Below are 27,757 nucleotides of genomic sequence, written 5' to 3'. Positions count from 1 at the left end.
CAATATTATTAAAAATATTTAAATTACTAATGTAAAATTATACCTTTAATCTCATTTACATAGACTTTAAACATTATTGATGACGATTTTGAAAAACATGAGTGCCACACTATCAGTGAATCAAAAGCATTTGAGCGTTAATGACCAGCATTTTGGAAATGTAGGAGAGCGAAATCGTTCGCGGTAAGTTACTATAGAATATGCTATCACTATACGTATATATACTTGTACATAGGCACATATTAACATTGCGATACCAAAATAAAAAAATAAAAAACAATTGCCGGTATTTTTGCCTATTTAATATTTCTCTCATTAATTCGTACTAATTACTCTCATTAACCAATAACAAAAAAACCAAAAACATCATCATCGTCGGTTTTAACATCAATGAATGGCTGCCTGAATGTAATGGTGTGCGTAGATCGGAACGTGCTTCCAGTTTGGCACTGCCACACAACTCGCTCTTGGATTTCTATGACAAGGAGCAAGAACAATGCAGCTCAGTGGCATTGTTGCCGATGAACGTAAATGTTGTAGTGCGACGACATTCATCGCACTACTATCCCATGTTAGAGGAGAAGCAGCAAAAACATCAACAACAACAGCAGCAACAACAGCAGCAGCAACAACAACAGCCATTAAAAACACTTTCGCAAATGCAAATGCAGTCACGGCAATTGACTGCAATGACTACAACTGGAGGCGCACTACCAACATTGACCGTTGCCATTCCCGAGTTGCCACAATACAATTATAATCATAATAAAGCTGGTCAATTGGCGATGCCAGACATCCAATCGATGGCATCATTGCCGCTTTCAAGCCTCGTAAGTACAATGAATGCAATTTGCCAATCGCAATGGAAGCTGCCACACACACTTACATACATACATACATAAACACAATTGATCCCCGATCGCCCATTTGATGATAACACCACGAATTACGAACACATTCATGCTCGTATATGAACATACATTGCACTAATTTACAAACACATATACGCGTGTATACTCATACATATACACATACATATGCACATATACTTAAACGTACATTCATTTATGCTTATGAGAGCTTTGAGAATCAGGATACTAACTACGAAGAAAAGCAAAAGACCGAAATATAAAATTTACTTAAACAGTTTATCCTGGAGTGGAGTGAAAAGTTAAATATGCATTAGTAAAGGATGACACCTGCGCTTATTTAAAAAATAAAATAGGTAGCCATTTTTTAAGAAAGAGCTAAAGATTTCATGATTTATTTCATTCATGAGACTATTTTGCCTGGTTGCGCCGCAGCTCATCCTCTCAATTTTGAAAATTTTCCGCGACCCTAGTCTTAACCCAACCATTGCCTGGTTCGTATAAAGTTTGTACAACCCAGTACCCAATTCGACTAGCCTGTTTCGTATTAAAAATGTTCGTCAACGCTGGGCTCGATTTATTTCTCTTTACTTTGCTTTTGGTTGCAGTAATCAATTATTTCGGCAAGATGGGGGATTAGCCCAGGTTTTCTAGCCCAACGGTAGAGCTGCTACCTTTGATTGCATACAGCTACTTTTTGATCTTGCCATTGATGCACGTTTATATAGCGAGCCGCTACGCTACTGCCGAAGTTGCTGTAGGTATCATTGCACTTGATGCCCTCGTCAACGCCTGCTTGCGCAAAAATTTTGCCCTTAGCAATGGTATAAGCAAGGACGTTCTTTGACTTATCGTCCAAGTGGTTCCGCGCCACAACCTAACCTAATTTAAAAGTAGCCCATCGCTCTGGGGTCTAGGTGGAATCCAGCGGGACTTTGCTCTTGGAATGTACGCACCTGTTTTTCAAGCGGAGGTGTATGCTGTTCAAGAAGCGATGAACTTTGTTGTGGAAAACAGATGGAGAGGCAGATCTGTATGTGTCTGCAGCGACAGCACACATGACTTCATAGTCTTAGACAGCCCTCCAACCACTTCAAGGGTAGTTGAGTCCTGTAAAATCAGGTTGATCTATGTCGGTAGATATAATATCCTGATGCTAATATGGACGCACACCACAAATAGGAGGAGGAGCTCGGCCAAACACCCAAAAAGGGTGTACGCGCCAATTATATATATATATATAATATCCCAGGACATGTGGGTATCACTAGTAGCGAGACCTCTGACTCCTTAGATAGGATGGGCTCTGAGGCAAACTTCTTTCGCTCGGAGCCCGTTCTGCCACTACAACCCACAAGCGAGCTTGGCAGGCTGAGAGAGACTGCAGATGGACTAAACTGATCTTACCTGTCATGTCGGACCGACTGTCGCAAATCCTTCTGTCATTAAGCAGAAGGGACTGCAGTCAGCTGGTTGGACTGATAATAGGCCACTTTCTGTGGGCGAAGCACATAGAAAAGGTAGACATCTCAGACAGTGTACTCTGCCCAGCTTGTGAAGAGGAGGAGGAGAACGGCGGACCACTTTCTGTGCGTCTGCCCTGCCTTCGCTCGAATCAGGCTTAAGACCTTTGGCACTAACGTGTTAAGAAACGACCTCCTTGGCTCCTTGGCACCACAAGATCTACTCACATTTCTTCGGAGGTCGGGTAGATTTAGAGAAAGCTAAAAAGGGAATCCGAGTGCAGTACAATGGACTTAATTGTGTCTGAGTGCTGTACTTACTGTCCCGACAAAAAAAAAAGTGAAAAAATGAAATGGAAGCTACATGAAATAACATAACAATTTCCCAGATTTGAAATCTACATACGACGAATCTAGAACGGTAGGTTAGATGGCAAGGGTAGACTACAAGTAGCACGGAAGTACCGTTTTGATACCTGCAAAAATTACAAAGCTTAAAGGAAGAAAAACCACCTACCACGCCCGAAAGGAGCACTAAGGAACCTCAAGCGCATATTCCCCAAAACATGTGCAAAGAAATGGTTCAACAGTCTCTTTCTCTGCGGGATCCCCACAGCTTCTGCAATGGGGGTTCTACGGAAGTCCAAGCTTCTCCGCATGAGTTTCGATTACCTAGTGAGCGGTGAACACCGCTATGAGTTTGGAAATTGAATGGCGAGGCATCCTCAGTACTTTAAGCGTCTTGCTGCTGACGTACTGAAGTCCAAGTGTTTTTGAGATAGCACACGATAAGATAAAACTTCATATTTGTATGTCTTGCGCTTTTTTTTAAATAAATTGTACAGTTTCTCTTAAAAAACAGTCAAGGGGTCATCGTTGTCTGAGATAGGGACAACTGAAACTGGTTCTGTGAAATATTTCCTGATAAGAGAAGTGTTTCCTGCACATTACAGACGTTCGATCTCTTCCTTACAGGAGTTGACCAGAAAAGAGCCGCAACATGGCGATGACAGGGCCTAGATCGCAGCTTGTCGATTGGAAAATATATTTATGCCGACGCATTTAGTCACCGACTCATAGTAAAAAGTTGACTCATTGAAAAATTAATTTTTCATAATTCATTAACTATTTAAATTTAGTTTTATCTAACATTGCTTCTAATTACAATACATATTTTTTGTATAAGAGACTACAGACGACTTACTGAAATGCTGTGTCACCAATCAAACTTGCGCCACTTTTGATTGATTTTCATATTCACACATTTGTAGGCTGTAAAGTAAGTTGGCTTTGCACACTTTGAGTTCCAAGCGCTATGGCTTTCAGTGTTTCATATAGCTATAAGATTTGTATGAAATCGCAACTTCGTGGAAACTTTGTCTGAGGGTCGATTCTCGTTCTGTGTAAAGGCGAAATGAAAAGCCTTTTCCCATTTTCCTGCTTTTTATAACGTTTATTATAACGTCAGAGTATTTTCATATGGAAGAGACAAATGTGTGTGGAAAAATGGAGAAAAGGAGGTTCGTGGCAAGCGATGTACCCGAAAAGTTTCTAAAAATTGTATGCAGAATTAACTCTACTTTTATAAATCCTCGAATCCTTAACCTAATTGTGTTTGTGACGTGATTTTTAAGTTGTTAAAATAAACTGCCTTTTTTTAATTTATTAATTCAGCTTTTTTCATTACGTAAATTGAATTAAAATTATTTTTCTGTGTTTATTTGAACAGTTTTTCAGGTTTTTACACATGGTCTGGCACTCGAAGTGTAACCAATTAAAAAGGCAATAAGTTTAGTTTGGAAAATTACTTTTATTCAACTCTAAGTAAAAAATGTGTGCAAATAGTTCAAAATTAAGAAACAATTTACTTTTGCTCGCTATGACCACGTTTTGCCTTATCTATGACCTTAAAACGGTCCACAAACGAATCGCAAAGCGCCCGAATGTGACTTGCAGGTATTTTGGTCCACTCCTGGATAATGGCTGTTTACAGCGCCTCGCGACTGGTGAATCTTTTAGTTCGGACTTTGCTCTCCAAAATGGCCCAAAGAGAATAATCCATCGGATTCGCGTCTGGTGAATTTGAGAGCCGTTATGTGGACGTTATGAAATTAGGAACGTTGTGTTTTAGCCATTTTTGGTTCCCTCGAGCTTTGTGAGATGGTGCTGAGTCCTGTTGAAACGTCCATGGTCTGCCAGCGAAAATGTTTGTCTGCCCACAGCTTCAAAGCAACCTCCAGAATACTTTCCCGATAATATTTCGCATTTAACTGGATGGCAGGTTCGATGAAAACGATTGGAGAGCGCTCATCTCTGGCTACAGTGGCCCAAACCATTAGCTGTGGCGGGTGCTGCCCTCCTGGTGGCCAAGCGATGACTCAAATTCTCATATGAACGGTCGATCAAATAAACCCTATTCTTTTGGGAGTTTACAACTTTGTTTTCACTTCACATTTAGACAGAACGAATTGACCCCCTGGAATTCTAACTTAAAAATTTTCTTAACTTTAGCCCATACCAACAGCTGAAATTTAACTCCTCCTGTGTAATGTGAAGCGAATTTGTAGAGTTTCGTATGGCTTAGAGGCACCTACATCGGTACACTCACACATACATACATACAAGTTCAATGACGTTTCCGGCACAAAAGTCAGAATATAGATACGAAAATCTTTTCCCAAAATCTCATTACAATGCTTAATTCGAAGCATTAATTATACACATTCCATATACAAGAAAATCTTTCATCCCACACATTTACTGTAGATTAGGCAGAATTAAAAAGTAATAATAATTAGCAAATGCAATGGTGTGAGTAAATTGAATGCAAACAATAAAAGTTACCTTTTTATCTTTCCTCATTTGCGTATATATGTATGTTTAAATAATCTTCCCGAAAATTCTAGTCAATATAAACATTGAGCCAATAAGCACATTCAACGGTCGAAACTCAAATCAATAATGCCCCCAAAGCCATTAATCACATTCAGCTGAAATAAATACACATAAACATGCATATATATGTACACCTGTGTGCAGAATACTTGCAGCGCGGCATTTTACTAACTTTTGACTATTTAGTTATTTTATTTTCTAGCTGATACCACAACAAAACCCTCGTACAAAACTTAAAAAAAATTCAACAAATTTTCATAAAAATTTAAAAATATTTAGCCAGAATCTTTAGACAAGTTCTAGACATGCCGTTTTATAGCCCATTAAAATTTGATTAAATATTTTAGGTGCTTTCTTGTAAAAATAGTCTAGTTACTTGCCAGGAACTTCATTTCCGAAAATTCGCTCTTACAGAGAAAAATATCAAGAAAAGAGACTACAACGCACAGCTTTTCCGATTACTTCAGACTCGACATTAGATTCTCAGGTTAGTCTACCACTACTTGATGTTGAGGCCTTGAAGGCCATCTGCAGGCTGAAACACAATTGGAATTGGTAAGGCCCCTATCCGGTATTGGACTACAGAGAAGGCATGTACTTCGATCCAACAATGCCTCTTAACTCTATACCCTCAGGGGTCGTACTTGAAAGGAGATACAGTGAGGGGCTGCCAAAGGCTCATTTGTGACCAAACTCTGAAAATGAGCCCGGCAAACAATGTTTTCGCATTTTCTCGGATGGCTCCAGGACCATCTACGTGGAGTCCAGCGGGACAAAACTGCACTTTGCTCTTGGAATGCATGCATCTGTGTAAGTGGAGCTGTACCCTATGATCAGAAAGTTCCGGGAATGTTTAAATAAAACAAAACAGAGGTAAATTTCAGGCAAATTTATTTTATCTCCTTTAAAATATGACCCGTCTGAAGCAACACACATGTGTCAACATTTAACCCAGTCCTTTATGCAGCCCGGGTAGGCGGACGAAGGGTGGGCCTTCAGCTCCTTCGTCGCATTCTCTTTGATCTCCTCTATCGACTGAAATCCTCTTCCATGAAATGGTAATTTCAACTTGGGAAACAAAAAGAAGTCGCACGGGGCCATATCAAGTGAAAACGGTGCTTGCACAATGGTATTTATCTATGTACTTGGTGTTTGGTCAAATAATCCAGCACAAATTGGGCTCGGTGCGATGGCGCGTTATCATTATGCAAAATCCAAGAATTGTTTGCCCACATTTCCGGCCGTTTGCGACGTACAGCATCTCTCAAACGCTTCAAAGCGGATAAATAATATTCTTTATTGACTGTCTGCAGCGACAGCACACATGACATCGTGGACTTAGACAGCCGTCCAACCACTTCAAGGGTAGTTGAGTCCTGTAAAATCTGGCTAATCTATGTCGGTAGACATAATATCCTGTTGCTAATATGGACGCACACCACAAATAGGAGGAGGAGCTCGGCCAAGCATCCAAAAAGGGTGTACGCGCCAATTATATATATATATAATATGGGTCCCAGGACATGTGGGTATCGCTGGTAACGAGACCTCTGACTCCTTAGATAGAATGGGCTCTGAGGCAAACTCCTTTCGCCCGGAGCCCGTTCTGTCACTCCTTTCTGCAGCAATCAGAGCCACGATTTGCAAACGGGTTACTTCAACCCACAAGCGAGCTTGGCAGGCTGAAAGAGGCTGCAGATTGACAAAATTGATGTTACCGACTGTCGCAGATCCTCCTACCATAAAGCAGAAGGAACTGTAGTCAGCTGGTTGTACTCCTCTCCCTCTGGACCCAAGGCATGTTTCCTTTTCCTGCCTACCTTTAGACGAGTTAGTCGAAGCTCGCCGGTGATATACACTACACTGATAGGGATTGTATTACTGTTACAACAACAACAATATCATACTTAAAATATTTTTGAAATCTCTGATTAAAAGGTTTGAAGTGTTGGTGGAAATTTGTTGAATTTTCAAAAAATTGTACAGAAAATCTTTTATTTAAATAGTTGTTGTTGTAGTAGTAAAATATGATTACATATACATGAGGTCGCCGTAGCCGAATAGATTTTTTTCTAGGTTGTAAGGTACCTAATTTGCAATATAGATTATGAAATAAATATAATAAATAAAAAAATTTACACTTTCTGACATTCGGAGGTGGCATAAAAACTGTTTCCTACATTTGTGGGAAAGCATCAAGGCGCACACCACAAATACGAGGAAGGTGTAAGCGCCAAATATATTTATATTTAAATAATTAAAAAATATAATAAAAAAAATTGTGAACCCTTGCAATATGTCGCGCTGCTATTATTATGAAAGCAAGTGTACATCCATATTACACAGATACATACATGCAAATTCTTTCGTATATGAGTAAAGAGACTCAAGTAAATGCGCGTGATGTACTCACACACATTTATATATGCATATAACCATATATACGTATATATCCACATATACACACACATATTCAACCATTTTTTTGTTTTATTTGTTTGATTACAGGTGAATGGCAAAGAGAAAAAGAATTTCACATATAACACAGTGACCAATAGTTCCACCACCAAAAATCAACCTCCAAACATATCTAACACCACAGGTACCACAATAACATTGGCAGCAGCTGCAAACTCAGTACTAGATACACCACCCCCACCCGTGCCGAAACGCACATTTCGTGGCAATTACGCGTGGAACGCAGCAGTTGACTCGCCCACACCCCCATCCGCAAATCAAACACCAACCAAGGATAAACAACATATCAGTGCAGGCACCGCATTTGTTTATCCGCCGCAAACACAAACGCTCTCATCCGGACATCGGCTGCTGCAGCAACAGAGTTACACAGTTTATTACAATACAAGCGGCGCTAACCCATTGGAATCAACACAGCTACAAAGTCAATTTCAATCACAATCGCAATCACAGTCTCTGCTTGTTGAGCTGTCCACACGTCCGCTTTATATGGATGGCGGTCTGGATGCCGGTGGCATTTCAGATGATGATCGTATGAGTTTGGAGAATTCTGTATTTGATGAGTCGTTGACATCAACACCTGTCAAGGTCGGCGGCAAAGCTGCTGGCGAAAGCACTGCGGGTGTTAAATTAGCTGGTACAGCTTTCACAGCAAAAACATTGGGTGCATTTACTGGAGAATTGAGTAACGCCACAAAGCGTGCCAATCGTTCATCGAGCAGCACAGCTGATTCAACAATTACAAATTCATCTGGCTACGGATCCGGTCATAGTGAGCGTTTCGCCTCCTCCTCCACGAGTGCTGACTTTCGCAGTCGTTTCTCATCAGTTGACACTCAATCATCAATGGATAGCTGCCTAACCGAGAAAACAAGTGACTCTTCACTCTCGAAGGACTCATTCAAAATGGACCGTGCAATGATCAGTGATGCCTTGAATGATTATAATAATTTGAATAATAACGAGACTCGCACTCACATTGGTTGTAGTAATGTAATTGCCAATAATAATAACACATTTGGTAGTCGTCAGTCTAAAAATGCCAACTCTCAAACTTTCAACGGCCTGGTCCAACAAAAGCCACCCGAAGTTCCAACGCGCAAACAATATGGAGATGCACCACCAAAAATGGCGCCTCCTGGTAGTCAAAATAGTTCGCAACAGTCATTACAAATCAGTGGTTGTGGCAGCGGCAGTGGTAGTGTCGGTAGTAGTAAGGCAGCCTCCTCGGTCTCGGCATCCACGTCCACATCCTCCACAGTATCTGCTGGTTCAGGTACTTCCACCGGTTCGTTGTTGTCCGGTTCAGGTGGCACATCGAATGCCGCTATTTCACCACTCACACAAAATTCAGGCATTATTTATCAACAATCGAAACGTCCAGTACCGCCGGTACCGCCGACCCGCGGCCAAATTAGTTTTGACCACAGCCTCAACAATGGCGCACAAATTGAATCACCACCATCATCAAAGCTACCGCCACCGGTGACCATTCGCAACAAGCTGGGAAAGAGTAAACCTCCACCAATCGTTTATCCGAAGCTACATCAGCGGCAAGACTCTAATTTGTCTAGTGATAGTTTTTCCGTCACTTCCAGTCCTGGGTATAATACAAAGAACCTAATGGATGTACCGTTGCTGCAAAATGCAGCACGTATCAACAAAAGCGGCCCGGGTATGGGCGTTCGACATCAGGACTCTGCGGATAGTTTTAATTTGAATGGATCACGATTTGCGGCCATAACATCGGGTAGTATGGGGATACCAGTGGTACCACCGCCACGCAACAAATACAGCTGCCGCCAAGATTCCAATATTTCAAGTGATAGTTTCAGTCAAACTTCCAGCCCCGGTTACAATACAAAACTAATGGAAGCTCCCCTCTTACCCTCGCTCTCTGTCAAAAGGTTGTGCGGCGGTAAGTTGGTTTGGTGATCAGAAAAAAAATGTGGGATATTATAATTATTATAATCGGGCCATATTGCATGGCGACTAAATGATCTATTGTGCATTTTTGCTCCGAGCCGCAAATGTGGGTTAGACAGGTAGATGTATTTTTCTTAAAGTTTCAAACTTTATAAAGGGAAACGGATTGCGCCCTTATTCTTGAAAATATTGTACACATTTTCCATTCTTTTGGTGGCACGTGGATTCCGCATCGGGAAAACTTATCGTCTTCTGAAACGATCCACAAAGCTACCGAACTTTCGCTCTCTTCTTAAGTAAGCAGGCGTTGCTCAGCCTGGCGCTGCCATGGCAACAGATGAAAGTCAGAGAGAGCAATATTTGAGCTGTTTAATGATATCATTTAAATAGGCCAGAAATTTTTATTCCGGCCCAATGTTGGCAAGATTTTATTTTAACAACATTTGAATAATATTATCCTAAATTTTCATTGCAAAATATTGAAAATCAGACGAGAGGCAGTTAATCTACGAAGGTGTCTCGAAAAAAAGATTTTTTTACGGTGTACATCATAACTCGCACAAGAATTATCTCGTAATCAGAATTACTATCCACAAAATCAAAACTACGAGCAAAATTAAATGTATTTGTTAAAAAAGATTTTTCTCAAATTATCGTTGGGAAGTTTCTCTTTTCAATTTTTAAATTTTTCATAGCACTTTTAAGCCAAAAAAACCGATTTACACCCAAAATATGGGCTCATTTATTATTGTTAGATTGATAATTATTAAAACAACTGAAATAATGTGCAAAAATTTTGCGGAAATTTTGCGCCGATTGACTTGAAACTTTATTTTATTGAACGAAAGATGTTTTCGAAAAGTTGAGAAAGCTTTCAAATACGTATACATATCGGTGTTTTTGAATCTGTTCTACAAGGAAGAACAGCTAAAATTAGATATCCAGATAAGCCGATGAGCTTGAAAAAATTGAAATTTGAATAGGTCGAGCCAAAGAGCACCAAGAGATTTGGGGGCTCCTAAAACACTCAATCGAAAAAGCCCATTTTATTTAGAGCTCTAGAAAGAGGCTAGATAGTAAAGGAGGAAGGGAGAAAAGTATCAGAGAAATAGATAGGAAAGAACAGAGACAGAGATAAAGGTAGTTAGTCCTGTGAGAATTTTCCCGATTCTTTGGAAAATCTGTAAATATCCTCCAGTTTTAAAGAATGAATATTACTCACTCTCACGACAACGGTACCCAAAACTCGTAGCATTGCTATAGCAGGACACTCACAGAGAAAATGCTCAGTGCTATCCGCCTCCTTCAAGCAAGACAAGCACATCGGGACATCAATGATTCCAATGGTGGTCATATGCTGACCCCATAGGTTGGGCCCTGTAATAATACCGACCATCAACCAAACGTCTTTCCTTCCAAGTTTTAGAAGAAAGTTCGCCCGTTTCTTTTCGGACTTGTCACAAAACACCCTGCAGTTCTGCAGCGTTCTAGACCGGACCATAACTTTTTATGAAAATTGCATACATAATCGCTGATCCTATTCCGATGATTCCCATTATTGGCTCTGGCCCTTGTGGGGGAACCGCTGATCCACGGTTGGCCAATTTATAGGCAATTTCGTTTCCTTGAACACCGGAGTGTCCTGGAACTCATATGCCCATAACCCCGACGAGTTTATTTCCCTACAAAACATCAACAAGTCGGTTAGCGAATATAAAGCATTTTTAGATAATATCTGGGTTATAAAGGCAAGAGAATAAAAATATTAAAATATTGGTAACATACAAAAGATTTTTAGAAAGGGTTCCCAGCACTTAACAAAATTTAAACAAATTATCAACTTTCAAGTGAAATCTGTTTGAGAAAGCTTTCTTCCTGATTCATTTGTTATAGCGTCACCTATCCAAAACTTACAATTAAATTAAATATATTTATATACGGATATTTAGGCCCTCGCCTCATTTGAAATGGTGTTTTTGAGGGTGTTTCTTTATTTGTACAGTAGGTTCTGTTTTTATGCGGTAGATACGTTCCCCAAGAAACAGCATAAAAAAAAAACAGCATAAAAAAAGCTACTAGTTCTATAGTAAAATTATAGATACGTTTCAAAGTGCTAAAACCGCATAAATCTGAAATAATGTAATAAAATCGCATAAAAAAGGGCACTAGTCCCATATTATAACTATAGATACGTTCCATAGACCGCATGAATCTGAAATAATTAAATAAAATCGCATAAACAAAATATTGTATTTTTGAAAATTATATCTTTATTTAAGAAACGTCAGAATCGCAAAATAAATTTACCTCGTCAGAAATAAATTCAGACAATACCCGCATGTTGCGCATTCGTTTAGGATTTGGCGTAAAATCACTTCTTGAGGAAATGTACACGTCTGATCTGGATGGTGATGCAGGCGGTTTCATACTTGTAGGGTTAGCATTTCTGGTGTAATCTGTGATGAGTTTTTGCTTAGCTGGCTTAGAATCTTGTTTATATGTACAATTCCCGATAGGTCGACATGCAATTTGTAATTTAAAAAAAACCGCACTATTTCAAAACCGCATAAAAAAAGCCGCATAAAAACAGAACCTACTGTATTTGTATTTTTGTTTTCAGTAGTTTATTTTTTGATCTATTTTTTAAAAACAAAAATTTTTTTTGGCCATACGAGGATCGTTCAAAAAGTTATCAGCCTTCAAATAATGGTCTTCCAAAAATACGTATGCCGTTGGCGAAACGGATTCCGGGGCTCACAGGTGTCTAAAATCAAAAATACCAAACGGGTTTTCTGAGCCGAAGGGTAATTTATTTTCCAAATGGAAGTGTACAGAAATCAATTTAGGAAGAAACCTCCAGGATGATCGAATTACCATTCTAAGCGACAGTCAGGCTACACTCAAAGCCTTTGCCATCCTTCGAGATTAAGTCCTCATTAGTCCTTTGGATTAATTTTACATGGAATGCAAATTTATTAAGAACGTACAATCGCATCCAGCTCACAAAGATCTCACGATGCAAGGGTATCACTAGGAACAAAGCAGCGGATGCATTGCCTAGAGAGAGGCTGTGGCCTCATTACTAATAGAACCCAATCCCTTCCTTGCCATGCAGAAATACATATATAAATACACTACTAAACAAAAGCTAAGTCTGTAAGTTGTAAGCAGCCACCAAACTGCGAAGCTTCGCCCAGCAAAGCGTCTACTGGCAATGTATAACCAAAAGCGTTTCATAAGCCTTCCTAAAAATACACGGGGGGAGTGCTCACTGCCACTCAATAGTCACTGCAGCCATCTTCACAGGCTTGGAATATGGTCCACCGACAGATTTTGTTGCTGCGACCAGTCCCCAGAAACTGCAACAGAACACGTATTTGAGAAGAATACGATGCCATAACGGGAAAGAAGAGGAACAGCCAGAAGCGAGTCGCATATGTTTAGCCCAACCCAGCTGCATCCTAGGTTTACTGAAAGAACTCGTTTGGATCAAGTACTGTGATGAGTACCTTAGTCCAAGCAAATTTTAAAGTTGACATTTGTAGAATAATTTTTTTATAATGCATGTTATACCTATCCCTCCTAGTCGAAGCATAGGGTGGAAACAAATGTTCTCCAATGACTCCTGGTGGAAGAACTCTCGTGGGTGGTTGACGTTGACTTCCTTGCGGATTCTATTGAAAAGCCATTTTGGCAACATTATCGTCTGCTCTACGGAGAGTATTTCTATTTCGGAATTAGTTGGGCAGCTTTTAGTAAGCAGAAGAAGGTCCATATTGGAGACAATCTGTATACCTGCACAGAAAATACAACGATAAAAAATATTTGATATGAAAGAGACTTCTAAAATTTAATATATCGGAAACTTGTGCTGTCTCTCTCTCTTTCTCTCTCTTTTTTTTAGTATTATATTTTCTTTTGAACCAAAGTGTACCAATTTTTTTTTTAATTTGTAGTTAGTAACTGAATATATTTTTTTAAGTGGTATTAAGTAATTTTAAGTTTCATAAAATATGTGAAAGAAATCGCTCTTAAAATAAAATCGGTCAATTGAGCCTAAAACCTCTCTTGTACCAAGCTGTCCTGGCTAAATTCTATCAGTCGCAGTTGAACAACTCCCTCAGTTTTCCTCTGATTTCTTTGAAATTTTTACATTTCATTTTCTTCGTCTATTATGTGATATGTCTAATTGGCATTATTCAGTATGTGAAATGAATTATAGATGTTTTAACACTGATGTAAACCTCAATCCCATTTCAGTTCCAGCGCCAATTGTCTATAAACAAAAACTGCAAAATGAAACCATCGAAGAGATGGAACAATCGGTTCCTATGTCACCACTTACTAAATGCGTATCCACTCCAGCTAGCCTGCAAACGATTGTGCGATTTCAAAATGGGGCGCCCAACACGATGTCACTGCAGCATCAGGTAAAAAAAACTATTTTTTGTATGCATTTTCCCGTGCAATATCAATGACACAAGTGCCAGAAAGTTTGAAGAATTCTGCGGTAAAGATATTATTAAATACTAGGTTGTTCAATAAGTTTTGCGGTTCGATAATTGAGAGCGTTGCTAGGAGCCAAATTTTTTTTTATTTGTGTGTAGTTTTGTTCACATGAACGTATGTGAAGTTTCATTTCAATCATTCAATTCATTCTTTGGTTACAAGTCATTTAGTATCGACGAGTCACAATGGAAAAAATCAAGTATCGTGCGGTGATTGAATTTTTATTTTTGGAAGATTTAAAAGCAAAAGAAATTTTTGAACGAATGTCTAAAGTGAATAAGAACTCTTCGCCATCAATTCGTACAGTAAAAAGATGGATTGCTGAGTTTAAATGTGGTCGTAGAAGCCTTAATGACGATCCACGTGCAGGGGGTCCAAAACACCAGAAATCGTAGAAAAAATACACGAAATCGTATTGGAAAATCATCGAGTGGCTGAAAAAAATTTAGTACAAGCCCTAGGCATCTCAGTGGGCAGTGGAAGCAATATTTTCACTGAAGTATTGGGTTTCAGAAAGCTGTGTGCTCAATGGGTGTGCCGCATTCGCTAACAATGAAACAAAAACACATTCGAATGCGACTTTCTCAAAAACTTTTAGAGCGTTTGCGAAAGAATAACGTGGATTTTGTGCAACGATTCATCACTATGGATGATACTTTGGTCCTTCACGATGATCCTAAATCAAAACGGGAGGCTAAAGAGTGGTGGGAACCAGAAATCGGCCAACACGGTGTTATCATCAGATTTTTGGGATGAGAAATTTAATAATTTTATTTGTTGATTACTAGCAAACTGGTGAAACAATAAATTCGGAATATTTTTGTAACCTTTTCGATTAGCTGAAGAAGAAAAGAAGTCTTTTTCATCAGGACAATGCACCTTGTCACAAGAGCATTTTGACAATGGCTAAAATGCATGAATTAAAGTTCGAATTGTTGAAGCATCCACCGTAATCACCGTATTTGGCCCATAGCAACTTCCATCTATTTTCAGACCAAAAAAAGTTCATGCGTGGAAACATATTTTGCAGCCCTTCCAGATTCTCACTTCAGGAATGGAATTCATATTTGTGGCCTGCTTCTTGATATAGTTTCACAAATGAAGGCACCCACAGTTTTAGGCCGACTCCGCACGGCAAATGGCTTTTTTATTAAGAGCTTTTTCATGGCAGAAAAACACTCGGAGATTTTCCATTGCCTGCCGAAGCGTGGCCGCTAATAGAGAAAACTTTTTCTTCATTTTGGAGTTTCACGGAGACTCGAACCTACGTTGTCTCCGAATTCCGAATGGTAATCACGCGCCCTCGGTAGTCTAGCGTAAGTGCACTAGCCTGCCATCCCAGAGGTTGTGGGTTCGAATGACACGTAAAGCACGGTCCTCGCACTTTTTCAAATTTACCTACTTTCCCTGTTTCTAAAACAAAAAATCCCATTCCTCAACCCCAAAACCTTATCCTTTCCATCCCTTAAATCCTTACTCCCGCACAATAGTCAGCGCATTATTTGCTTTGTGGCTGCTAAAACAAGCAAAAACATAGAAAAACAGACAGTTTATTTATTTATTTATTTAAGAGTCTAAAACATTGTATCAGTGGCGCCAGCAAGAGGAAGCGGGCAATCGCGGTAATAGCGCAGACACACCAAATTTAGTGAAGTCCTCAACCATCTGTGTGATCCTTCTGCCAGGAAAATGTAAAACACAGATGGCGCTCAAAGCGGTAAGAAGACGTTGTTCCTAAGCAACGGCAGATGGGCATTCCCGCTACTTAGGACTGTTAGCGGCAGGCTAATTACCTACCCTGTCAGAAATCAAAATAAAGTAACGAAACCAACGCAAGACTGAGTCTTGCCGAGGCCCAATCCTCCCAAGAGGAGTGAACAAGGAAAAAAAAAGTCACGCACCAACCCATTCGGCTACGACGGCCGGCAGGGTGGCTACACTATACTAGGGAGACTATACGGAATAATAAAGTGTACTTCAAATAATAAAATTGTGTTTTTCGAAGTGCAAAAGTTATTGAACACCCCAGCAGCTAGCAAAAAATTTTTAATATTCCTGTATGATAGACACATTTTGTTATATAGTTTTCGTGTTTATTAGTCTACAGCTCTTTTCCTTTCTTTTATATATTAGCAGATTATAAATCGTCGTAAAAGCTCGAATCCTTACATCACCAATGGTCGTTTGAAATTTCGCCTCTTTCAAATATTAATAAATGCTTTTGCGCTATTGGCTATAGCTGGAGGTTTAGCGGCATACTTCAATGCCTATCCGACCATCAAGTTCGTCAACAAAACTATTATAAACACCGTCCATGTGGAAGATGCTTCAAGCTATGGTAAGAATCCTGCGCCCGGTACTTGTTTGCCCATCATAGTGAAGTTTTGTCAGGGGCCACAAATCCCCTACAACTACACCGTGTTCCCCAATTATATCGGACATTTCGGTCAACTGGAAACTCAAGTGGTAAAAGCTTCAATTACTTATTGCCATTTACTTTTACTTAAAAATTATCTACAGGATCTGGATGCATACGATGCATTGGTAGATGTGCGATGTTACGAATTAGTCTCACTTTTCCTCTGTACACTATTTGTACCCAAATGTGGTGCGACTGGCGCAACAGTACCCCCCTGCAAGACGCTATGTACCGAAACCATGCGACGTTGTGGTTTCTTTTTTGATGTATTCGGCCTCACCTTACCCGAATATCTCAATTGTAAACTGTTTAAAGATTTTGAAAATCCCGAAGATTGTGTTGGACTGGACCAGGTGCGTGAGGTGATGATAGCATCAACGAACCCCAAATGTGATGGATTCCAGTGTGACCAAAATCGTTGCTTGCCCAAGGAGTATGTATGCGATGGACATTTGGATTGCATGGATCAGGCAGATGAAGCGAAATGTGAACGTTGTCAAAAGGACGAAATCTATTGTGGCGATAATCGTTGTATAGGTATGAAGCACATATGCGATGGTGTAATCGACTGTCCATACGGGCAAGATGAGCGTAATTGCAGTAAGTACTTCAAGATTGAGTATGGATTACCTGATGACTTTATAAATTTAAAATATCGGTATAATTTTAATTGAAAATTTCCATTTCCTCAACGTCACAGTTCGCCTTAGTGAGCGCAATGGCGATTTAGGGAAAGGTGTGCTGGAAATCTATCGTATAAAGTCACAAAAATGGGCACCAGCCTGTGTGAAAAACTGGGATCGTGCGGTATCTCCTTCAGCCGTATGCTCCATGCTGGGCTACAGTGCGGTCAATGCGACCAGCGTCGTAACACTGAAAACACATCGACCTCTAATGACGTCCATCAATGTATCCACTGACATATGGAAGATGTATGCGAAGAAGCATTCAAATTTGATGCAAGAGTTCGCCAATTGTACACCCAGTGAGGACTATCCCATTGCCGAGTTGACGTGTGCAAACTATGGTGACTATCTGCTATTACTTTTACAAACAATTACAGCCAAATTCATGCTCGCTTTTATACTTTTTTATAAACAACTTAAATCGGTTTTTAGAATGCGGCAAGGTGAAGCGAGGACGTCATAAGCCATCTCGCCGCATCATTGGTGGCGATCAGGCAAATCCAGGATCTTGGCCATTTTTAGCCGCCATTTTGGGTGGACCCGAAAAGATCTTTTACTGTGCAGGCGTGTTAATTTCCGACCAATGGGTGCTCACAGCATCGCATTGTATAGGAAAGTAAGCTTTCTTCTTAATTTGTTGTTGTTGTTACCGCTGTCCGAGCATAAAAGTTACCCAGGAGAAATTTCATATGCACGTCAAACTATAGCTTTTATATCGCAATATTGCATACTCAGTTTTTCATTTGCTTAACAATTTAATTCTTTAAGAAGATCTTTAAAGTTTCAAAGGACTGTATTTCCGAAAAATGGGCTTAAGTAAATCTTAAAATCTTATTGATTTTACGGTCATTGTGTCAGACACATTTGGAGGTACAATTTCGAACATCATGAACCAAGCGCTGATCCTCGTATCAGAATGGGATCGTGCTGAAGGTTCATCTATTAATCCAAGCAAGACAATCAGTACACAAAAATTAAAGTTGGACATTGGTATAAAAATTGAAGTAAAATATCTAGGCAAACCACAAATAGGGGGAGGAGCTCGGCCAAAAACCTAACAGAAGTGTACGCGCCAATTCTTTAGTTAATTTCTTTATCTTATCTCAATTGGAACACTCACCTCGAAGCGGTGATAGAAAAAGCTACTACAGCCATGGGGGCCTATCGGAGGTAGTTTTCAAAGGCAAGCCTGTTTGGCAATAACCGGTGCAATGAACAGCTGTCCCACTGTGGCTATAGTAGGGACCAAAAAATTTGCAGCCAGAAGTGGCATTAAAAATTCAAATCTTACTTTTGAAAGATCTTCGTGACTTTGGTCATACAAATATTACAACAGAGATACCAGAGGAGAATATAATTTGTTCATTAACTGATTGTATGATGCCAAAATGTGGACCGAGATAAATAGAAACTGGAAGGACCTTGGGTCGTACCCTCGAAAGTCTTGAATGGTTCACAGACGGCTCGAAAACAAATACTAACGTGAATCTGAACGTGAATCTATGAACCAAACACGAAAATCTCCGAACCAATGGCCAAATGGCCTAGCGTCTTTCAGGCTGAAATATTCGAGTAATTTCAATCTGTGCGAGAATAATTCATATGAGGAGCAACAAGGGTGCACACATAGCTGTAGTATATAAATACTCGGAGAGTCAAGCGGCATTAAAAGCACTAGCTTCACATTCTGTGGAATTGAAACCAGTGTACGAATGCCTTAACAACCTGAGCCAACTTAGTGCAATCCACTAAATTGTACTTTGTTGGGTTTCGGGCCATTCTGGAATAAAAGGCAATGAAATTTCTGATAAACTCGCTAGGGCGTGGTCGGCAGCCGATTGTCAGTTGTCTTGGCAATACCCCCAAGATTATGTAGGTTCTGCTGTGATGAAGAGGAGTCTATGGAACACTTAATCACCAACTGTGAGGCATTAGGCCACAGGAGACACAGAATCCTGGGCTCGTACCTACTAGAGGAGGAAGACCTATACTCGCTCACTCCTAAGGATCTGGTTCGATTGCCCGGTCTACTAAATTATTATAATTAAGTAATTAGGGGAACGCAATAGATCAATCTGGTCGCAGTGCATAAAGGCCTTAGCCTAACCCGTACAACCATTATCATTACTATTGCCTTGGCAAAGACAAGACTGCACATCTTTCAGGGAGATCAAATGGATTCGAATGAAATCAAGAACGCTCTTGTTTCAAGACGGAAAATTTACTGAATTTACTGCAAGAATTTGGCTTTCAACCAATTCCTAGCCTGAGGCAATGACAAAATGGGTTAAATAAAACCTGATGTAAAATATTTAATGGTAGAAGTGCCAGTCAACAGGACTAGTATTAACTACTTCTAAAATATGTAATAAGACACAAAAGATCTTTTAGGTCGAAATGTCGACCATTGGGCACACTACAGATACAAAATTATTATATTGGGTATGGGAATAAGTGTTCGCTCTCGTAAAAGAGGTGTCACTGCTGATACTATTTTTGTGTTCGCTGTAGTAATATACTGGTGATTTGAAGGTGTATATGTGAAATCTCGATCGCAGTAGTTGACATTCGTTTCAACTGTAACGATCCCTTTTTATTTGACGTCAAAAATGTCTACGTTCGTCTCGAAAAAGCAGCATTTGCGGGAAGTCTTGCTTCATTATTACCTTTTAAAGAAAAGTGCAGCTGAAACGTGTCCGTATATGGATCAATATTTACGGTAATCACCCTCCATCAAATACAACTTGGAAAGAGTGGTTTCGACGCTTCCAAAGTGGCAATTCCGACGAGAGTGATAAAGATCGCGAATGGGCACCGAAAAAATTCGAAGATACTCAACTACAACAATTATTGGTTGAAGACTCATGCCGAACCCTTGGTGATATGTCTAAAGAGTTGGATGGTGACAGATCAACCGTCGGAAAACGTTTGCAGACGATAGGAATGGTCCAGAAAACAGGTAACTGGGTGCCACATCAATTGAGGGAGAAGGATATCGAGAGACGTTTGGTGACCTGTGAGATGCTTCTTAAACGGCAGAAAAGAGAAAAGTTTTATGCATCGCATCGTCACTGTTGATGATAAATGGATCTATTATGATAGCCCTAAGCACCGAAAATGTTGGAGCCTGCCAGGTCCATCGACAGCGAAGAAAAATATTCATGCTTAAACCATCAGAAACCATCACTGGCGATCGTTACCAACTGCAGCTAATGCGTTTGAATCGAGCTCTCATAGCAAAGCGACCGGAATGGGACGGTAGACATGGCAAACTGTTTTTTCTGCATGACAACGCCAGGCCTTACGTTGCTAAATCGGTCCAGAAATATTTAGAGGGACTGAATTGGGAAATCTTGCCCCACCCGCCGTAGTCCCCAGATTTTGCACCGTTGGATTACCATCTGTTCCGATCAATGCAGTCAGCCCTTATAGGAGAGCGGTTCACTTCTTACGAGAGCATCGCAAACTGGCTCAACGAATGGATCAATTCAAAAGAACTCGAATTTTTCGTCAGAGGAATCCGTATGCTGCCTGAAAAATGGAGTAAAATTGTAACTTCCAATAGCACATACTTCACATATGTTAATATTATAAATAATAGTTGAAATAATTCGAAACTTTGGCTAAGAAAGGACGGAAACTTATTCCCATACCCTCTTGAGAAAAAAGGTGAACTTTCCTCCTACAATAAAGCGTTTGCCACGGATGCTATAAAAAATAGCTATTTATCCTGAAAATTTAGTCCTTTGAAACTTGAAACTCCTTTTTCCTGGATAACAAAAAAAGTGGATTTTTATCAAATAAATAACTGTGAGTATTTTTCTAATATGCCTGGATCTTTTGCTTTTTAGCCACACTGTGATTGACTTGGAAGATTGGACCATACAACTTGGCGTTACGCGCAGAAATTCTTTTACGTATACAGGCCAAAAGGTTAAAGTCAAAACGGTTGTACCGCATCCTCATTATAATACTCTAATCACTCATGACAATGACATAGCGCTATTTCAAGTGAGTCACACATACAAAGCTAAGATTGTGATTTGTATGGCCATGTCAACATGTATATTATTTTACAGCTTGCCACAAGGGTCGCTTTTCACGAGCATTTATTGCCGGTTTGTCTGCCACCGCCCGGCATCAAACTGAAGCCAGATCAAATGTGCACGGTAATCGGCTGGGGAAAACGGGAAAATAAAGATCGTAAGTTTCTTAACATTTATCTACCTATGTGCTTATAATTTGTATAACATCTCGTTAACCTCCATACACCTCACATCTCACATTCGTATACGTTTTTTTTTTGAAAGGAAACGCAATTTTCCCAACCGCCGCAGCCGAGTTGTATTTTGCGTGACTATCACTCAGTGGGATTTCATGCAAAATTTAAGATCTATTACGGCTATGAAACATCAAATCGGTCGGAGATAGGGAGTCAATGGGAAATCTGTCACTTCAGTTGTTCTCCAAGCTCAGCCAAAACACCTAATAATAATTGCAAACTTATTTTTGCATCCCAATCTAATATATGACTGTATATGCGCATTAGATTGTCCCACAAGAAAAAATTCGCTCATTTTAGCACCTACATTTTCTCTTCATCTTCTTGATTGACGCGATAACTGCACTGCTGAAGCGATTTTGGTCGGGTTTTGTTTCTCTCTCGTGCTAACCGGCGCCAGTTGGACAGTGAAACCAAATTCTTCTCCACCTGATCTTTCCAACGTAGAGGAGGCCTTCCTCTCCCTCTGCTAGCACCAGCTAGTACCGCATCGAATACCTTAAGAGCCAGAGCGTTTGTATCCATTCGGACGACATGACCCAGCCAACGTAGCCGCTGGATCTTTATTCGCTGCGCTATGCATATGCCATCATAAAGCTCATACAACTCATTGTTCCATCGCCTACGATACTCGCCGTCGCCAACGTGCAAAGGTCCAAAAATCTTCCGTATAATCTTTCTCTCAAACACACCAAGAGACGTCTACATTTTCTTTATGGCCAAAAAAATGAGGCACCTAATTTTTTATTTATTTTTTTATTTTATATTTCTACCTGCCGCCAACGCTTTAAAATTGCCACTGAACTCCCATGCGGTGAAATGGAAGCTCCGAGAGTTCCAACGGCTTACACGAAAATTTTATGAGATGCGTAGCATGGCATGGCATGCAATTGAAACCAAGATCGTCGATGCTATGTTTTCAATCTCAACCCACAAAGAGTAATTGAAAGTAATTGGAGATATTGACTCCATAAGATCAAAATCCAGGCGGTCATTTCCCGTAAATGAAAATATGGTTTTAAACTCTCAAAGACATTTTCGTTGGCCAACATCGAGCAATGACAGAAACAGCAGCACTCGCCTTGGGTTGTTGTTGTAATATTCCCACTCATTGTTCTACGAGTAGCATAAAGCCAATAATTTCATTCCTTGGAGGGAGAAATGTGGTAATACTTACGGACTCAAAAATAAACTAGTATTTGGGCTATACCGTCATCTGGTGAATCGGCTCTGCACGAATGCTTTAGACTAATCAAAAAAGGGTTGGAAACAAGAGAGTACAGTATTGGGGTTTTTGTAGACATCGAAGAAGCTTTGACAATACTACCTTCGACTCTTTGTGTTCCTCTATCAGAAGGCATGGAGTATAAGAAATCAATGTCAGATGGATTCACTCTATGCTATCCAAGATACTGCTTATCACAGATGGAGAAAACGTTGAAGGACTCAATGTTGAAGCTAAGAAAAGCTGCCCACCAGGGGGTATAATTTCTCCCCTACTTTAGTCCTTTGTTGTGGATTCCCTTCTTAACGATCTGCAGGAAATTGGATACATCAAAGCTTGTGCGGACGATGTCTGCATACTAATCTCAGGACGATCACTAGAAGCTACATACCTATATGCAATAAAATGCTCTAAACAAGATTGAGAATTGACGCGATTCGCATGGTGTTTCGGTGAATCATATAAAAAGTACCTTGGCACTTCTCACTAGGAAACGCAATATGGAAAGAAGTAATCATCTTCTAGATAGTAAGCTGACCTGGAAGATGCACGGCGAATAGACAACCTCTCGAGCACTAAAAGTTTTTTGACAATGTAAGAGAACCTTTGGCAAGACATGGGGTCTAAGACCGGCGATAGTACACTGGTTGTACATCACCCTGTTTAGGCCCATTATTACATACACATATACTATAGTTAATTCTAGAGTAAAACTCTGTGTGCTTGTGTATCACAGGTACTATTAATATGACATATGGCGATGCCCTTAATGCCATTATCAACTTGCAACCTCTAGATTTTCAAATTCGAAAGAAAGCGATGAAGATGGCGTCCAGGCTCAAGTTAAACGAATTCTGGGGAAATGAGGTTACTGTCATATATGCCACCAGTTGTCGGAGCAGTGCACACAGTTCTCGATACCAGCGGGAAATCGTGTGCCTTATATTAGCTTTGGTAGGAAGAATAATGTCCTGATCCCAGATAGATATCAATGGGATGTCAGCATACTTTCTACACCGACGGATCCAAAAGCAGTGATGGTAGCAGATCTGGATGGTACTTAGACGAAGACACTAAGTACTCCTACGCTGCAGGACAGGTAGTCTATGCCATCTTGAGTGTAGCACACTGGCTAATTGAGAAAAAGTGGTAAAAAGGGGTAGTAGTATTGGAATTTGTAGTGACAGTCAAGCTGCAATAAAAGCTCTTGCTAACCCACGCAACTCTTCGCAATTAGACAGTGAATGTAAAACAAAACTGAACAGTGTTGGAAAATACCACGAAGTTTGTCTTATTTGCGTGCATGGACATTATGGTATTGCAGTGAACAAGTTGGCTGACAAACTAGCTACTGAAGGCTCTGAAAGCATACTACGAGGCTCCTTCTTTTTTGTCGGGACAACTAGAAGTACGCCACTTAGACAACATTAAGTCCATTGTACTGAACTCGGTTTCCCTTTTTCATTTTCTACTCCACTTCCGAAGAAATCTGAATAGATCGTGTGCTTAACACATCAGTGTCAAAGACCTCAAGCCTGATTTGAACGAAGGCCGGACAGACGCGCAAAAAGTGATCCGTGCCTGCGATGTCTATCTTTTCCGAGTGCTTCGCCCATAGAAAATGGGCGTTCAACCAGCTGTCTACAGACCCTTCTGCTTAATGAAAGCAGGATATGTGACAGTCGGTCGGACATGAACCATTTCTAGGTACCAAATCTGAATCGATTCAACTATGGATTGACGACTTCATGTGGTCCCCTCATAAAAACGCTTGATCTGAGTTGCCAAGTGCTGTGGGAAAGAATCAAACAGAAAATTAGCGAGCTTTCTCTTAAAACTTAGTAGGAAGAGTACTGGTGGGTAGGAAGGGTAGGCTAAGAGAACTGGTGGGTGTAATGAGAGGGTACAATCCCTGTGGTCAGCATTTTGCTACCGTTGGAGTCATTGACGACCCAATATGCCTACCCTGCCCACAATTCTTTACTTTAATAGTGGACACCGTAAATAGAATCAAACAGAAAATTAGCGACATTTCTTCTAAAACTTAGTAGGAAGAACCTGAGAGTACTGGTGGGTGAATCAAAGGGTACAACGCATATGGATACAATAAGAGTCATTGGTGGCCCAATATACCTAACCTGCTGTGAGAATGAGGACACTGCAGAGTATTTTCTCATATCCCATCTATCCTGTCTCTCTATTCTTTCTGCTGTAATCTATCTGGCTGTAGTAAAATAGTCTTCTTGACTGAGTGCCTGCACTTGTTCACCCCTCTCATATATAATATAATCTAATACCGTTATTTACATTACACGTATATTAAACTTTTTTTTGTCAATGAGACGTATTTTAATCATCCCAATTCGCTTTACAGCCAAATCTACTTACGAACCAATTGTCAATGAAGTGCAAGTGCCCATTATTGGTCGTCAGCAATGTGATCTGTGGCTAGACAATTTAACAGTATCTGATGGTATGATATGCGCCGGCTATGAAGAAGGCGGAAAGGATGCGTGTCAGGTATGAGTCAAAGCAAGAATTTTCCCCAAGTTCAATCATATCAAATTTCCTTCAAATTTTCAATAATCCAATGTGAAAATAAAAGTAATAAGTAAGATTTAATAACCGATTCTCATGTCGACTTAGGGCGACTCGGGCGGACCTTTACTATGCCCCTATCCGGGCGAAAAAGATCGCTGGTTTGTTGGTGGAATCGTATCATGGGGCATAATGTGTGCACATCCGAAATTACCCGGCGTATATGCGAATGTGATCAAGTATGTGCCATGGATACAGGAACAAATGGCAAAGTATTCGAAACCTGTGAGCGAAGAAAAGTTCTCCAAATATGACGCACATCCGGGTGGGCCAGATATTCTGTCAAATATAGCAACTGGACCAGTGCGTAGCAAAAAACCATATCACAATCAAAATCGTAGTCCAATGGATGTTGATTACTATGAAAATTATAAAAAAACCTAAGTTCAACTGGCAAACATATGAGAAATTTAAAGTGTATGAAGGCTAAAGTATTGAAATGAATACGAATAGTGACAAAGACTAGAAAGAAAGAAAGACAATAATAATAATTCAGAGTGTGAAGATACATACATACATACGAATATATGGACAATTTTTAGATAATAATATATATATAAAATATTATAAAAAATAACTTACTAAAAGTTAAATTTCTACACAAAATTAGACAATATTAGATGCAATTTGTTTATATGTATTTGGCAAACAACAAATAAAATCAATCATATCCTTGTGGCATATTGCCATTTGAAAAATGGAATATGTTTACATACAAAAACTAGTTTAGTCAAAGAATGTGTAACACTTCACTTGTGCTAACAATTTATTTTTTATCAAATACAAAGGGGGTTGAGAAAAGGTACCACAAAGATACATACATACATACATACATATTAGCCAAACGAGTCAATTCCCGAATTTAAATGTCAATTTGACACAAAGATTGCAACATTCTGAATGCAATGAAAGAACTAAAAAATGTTTAGAACAATCCTAAAACGGTAATGGTACGTAAATGCACGCATACATGCATACATACATATACATGTGAGTTTTGCTTAATTTGTTGTTAACTCTTAAGCGTTTACTTATAGATATTTACATACTAGAATGAACCAAAAACAGTTGTCTTTCGTTTTTTTTCTGCATTTCATTTAGTTTTCATTTCATTTTTCATTTCTGATTTGACTATAATTTCCATAAATTCTATAAAATCTAAAGCGCTTTCATTGAAGGGGCGATACTGTACCAACAACACTGTTCTGTACGTTTCACTGTCAAAGCAAAGTATTGAGAAACTAGAAAACAAACAATGAATTCGCCTTGTTCCATTCTGAGCTGACAGCGACATGGACACGACGAAAGAAAAAAAAACAACTCAGCTGATTTACCAACACCACCTTTAATAGATTCGCCTTGATAAAATCTAATCATAATCAAGGCGCACTCATTAAAAATGATGACACTAAACCAAGGCGCATTCATTAAAGGTGATTGTTTTAGACCAACAACAATATTTTGTACGTTTGATTGTAAAAGCTTAATATTGGAAAAGTAGAAAACAAAAAATGAATTTGCCTTGTTTCATTCTGTGCTGACAGCCACTTGGATACGGCGAAATAAAAAAAAACAAATCAGCAAGAAACAAAATTTAATTTTAAGTCGTATTCAACCAAGGCGAATTGAGTATGTAAGGTGGTGCCATTAAAAACAGTTACTTTATTTTTCGCGATTTTGGCATGACTGACGTCGCTCCCTTCGCAATACAATAAAATTCCATGTTTGTGAAAATTCAATGAATAACTTAGTAATATTGTGATTTGTGAGATTGCAACTAAACAAACTAATACAAACGAAGTGGCGCGTGTTAAATTGTTAAAGCACAAATGAATATCAAGTCTCCAAATGCAGTTTTTCACGTTTTTAAGCGGAAAACCCCGTGGCTGGAAAGTATGTATGTGTGCGTATAATTTCCTGTGTTTGGTTGTTTTCATTGCATTCGCCTACTTCTCTTCTTCACAAACAAGTAGTTTCCCTTCCTTTTGTTGGTTTATTTATGGACTCTTACGACACGGCGAATTCGGAAGGCGAAATCTTCTTCTCTATCATTCTTGGCTGACAGCCACATGGATACGGCGAAAGAAAAAAATCAGCAACTAACAAAACATGCAGTATACGGACATACCGAATCTGTCGGTTATATTTTCAGTGTAACAACGCAAAACCGCATACAAAACCCATCTAACAAAAAAAAAGCGAACACTCAGGTAGCAGCTATGGGAGTAGTAGTAGTAGCGCGTTCAAAAGAGAGATTAGTAGCGCTAGCTGGAGTACCCATGAATAATTTCCTAAGTAGGGATCCAGCCGATTCCAAACTTCCTGTTACTACTCAAACTACAGAGAGTACTGAATATTTTTTTTTTTTGACTAATATTCTAGATACTAGCAGTAACACGAGAGACAC

General features: G+C 39.6%; 1 protein-coding gene across 3 annotated transcripts; it reads left to right on the top strand.

Annotated features, from left to right (window-relative positions):
• Window positions 1-69: 69 nt before the first annotated feature.
• Window positions 70-27,711, top strand: LOC128868286 (uncharacterized). Of its 3 annotated transcripts, none has more exons than XM_054110193.1 (12): window positions 70-183; window positions 425-830; window positions 7,736-9,623; window positions 13,892-14,061; window positions 16,277-16,606; window positions 16,661-17,159; window positions 17,260-17,586; window positions 17,678-17,861; window positions 21,097-21,256; window positions 21,325-21,448; window positions 25,127-25,272; window positions 25,399-27,711. In XM_054110193.1, exons 1-12 carry the CDS (start codon window positions 80-82, stop codon window positions 25,732-25,734), a joined length of 4,674 nt encoding a protein of 1,557 aa, XP_053966168.1. In that variant the 5' UTR covers window positions 70-79; the 3' UTR covers window positions 25,735-27,711. The 3 variants fall into 3 exon arrangements, with proteins under 3 accessions (XP_053966168.1, XP_053966169.1, XP_053966167.1); XM_054110194.1 differs by having other exon boundaries at window positions 16,274-16,603; XM_054110192.1 differs by having other exon boundaries at window positions 16,274-16,606.
• Window positions 27,712-27,757: the final 46 nt, after the last annotated feature.

Source organism: Anastrepha ludens, chromosome 6, assembly GCF_028408465.1.
Source record: "Anastrepha ludens isolate Willacy chromosome 6, idAnaLude1.1, whole genome shotgun sequence".
NCBI lineage: Eukaryota > Metazoa > Arthropoda > Insecta > Diptera > Tephritidae > Anastrepha > Anastrepha ludens.
The sequence above is the reverse complement of the archived record's forward strand: the minus strand, read 5'-3'. Positions and strand labels throughout refer to the sequence as shown.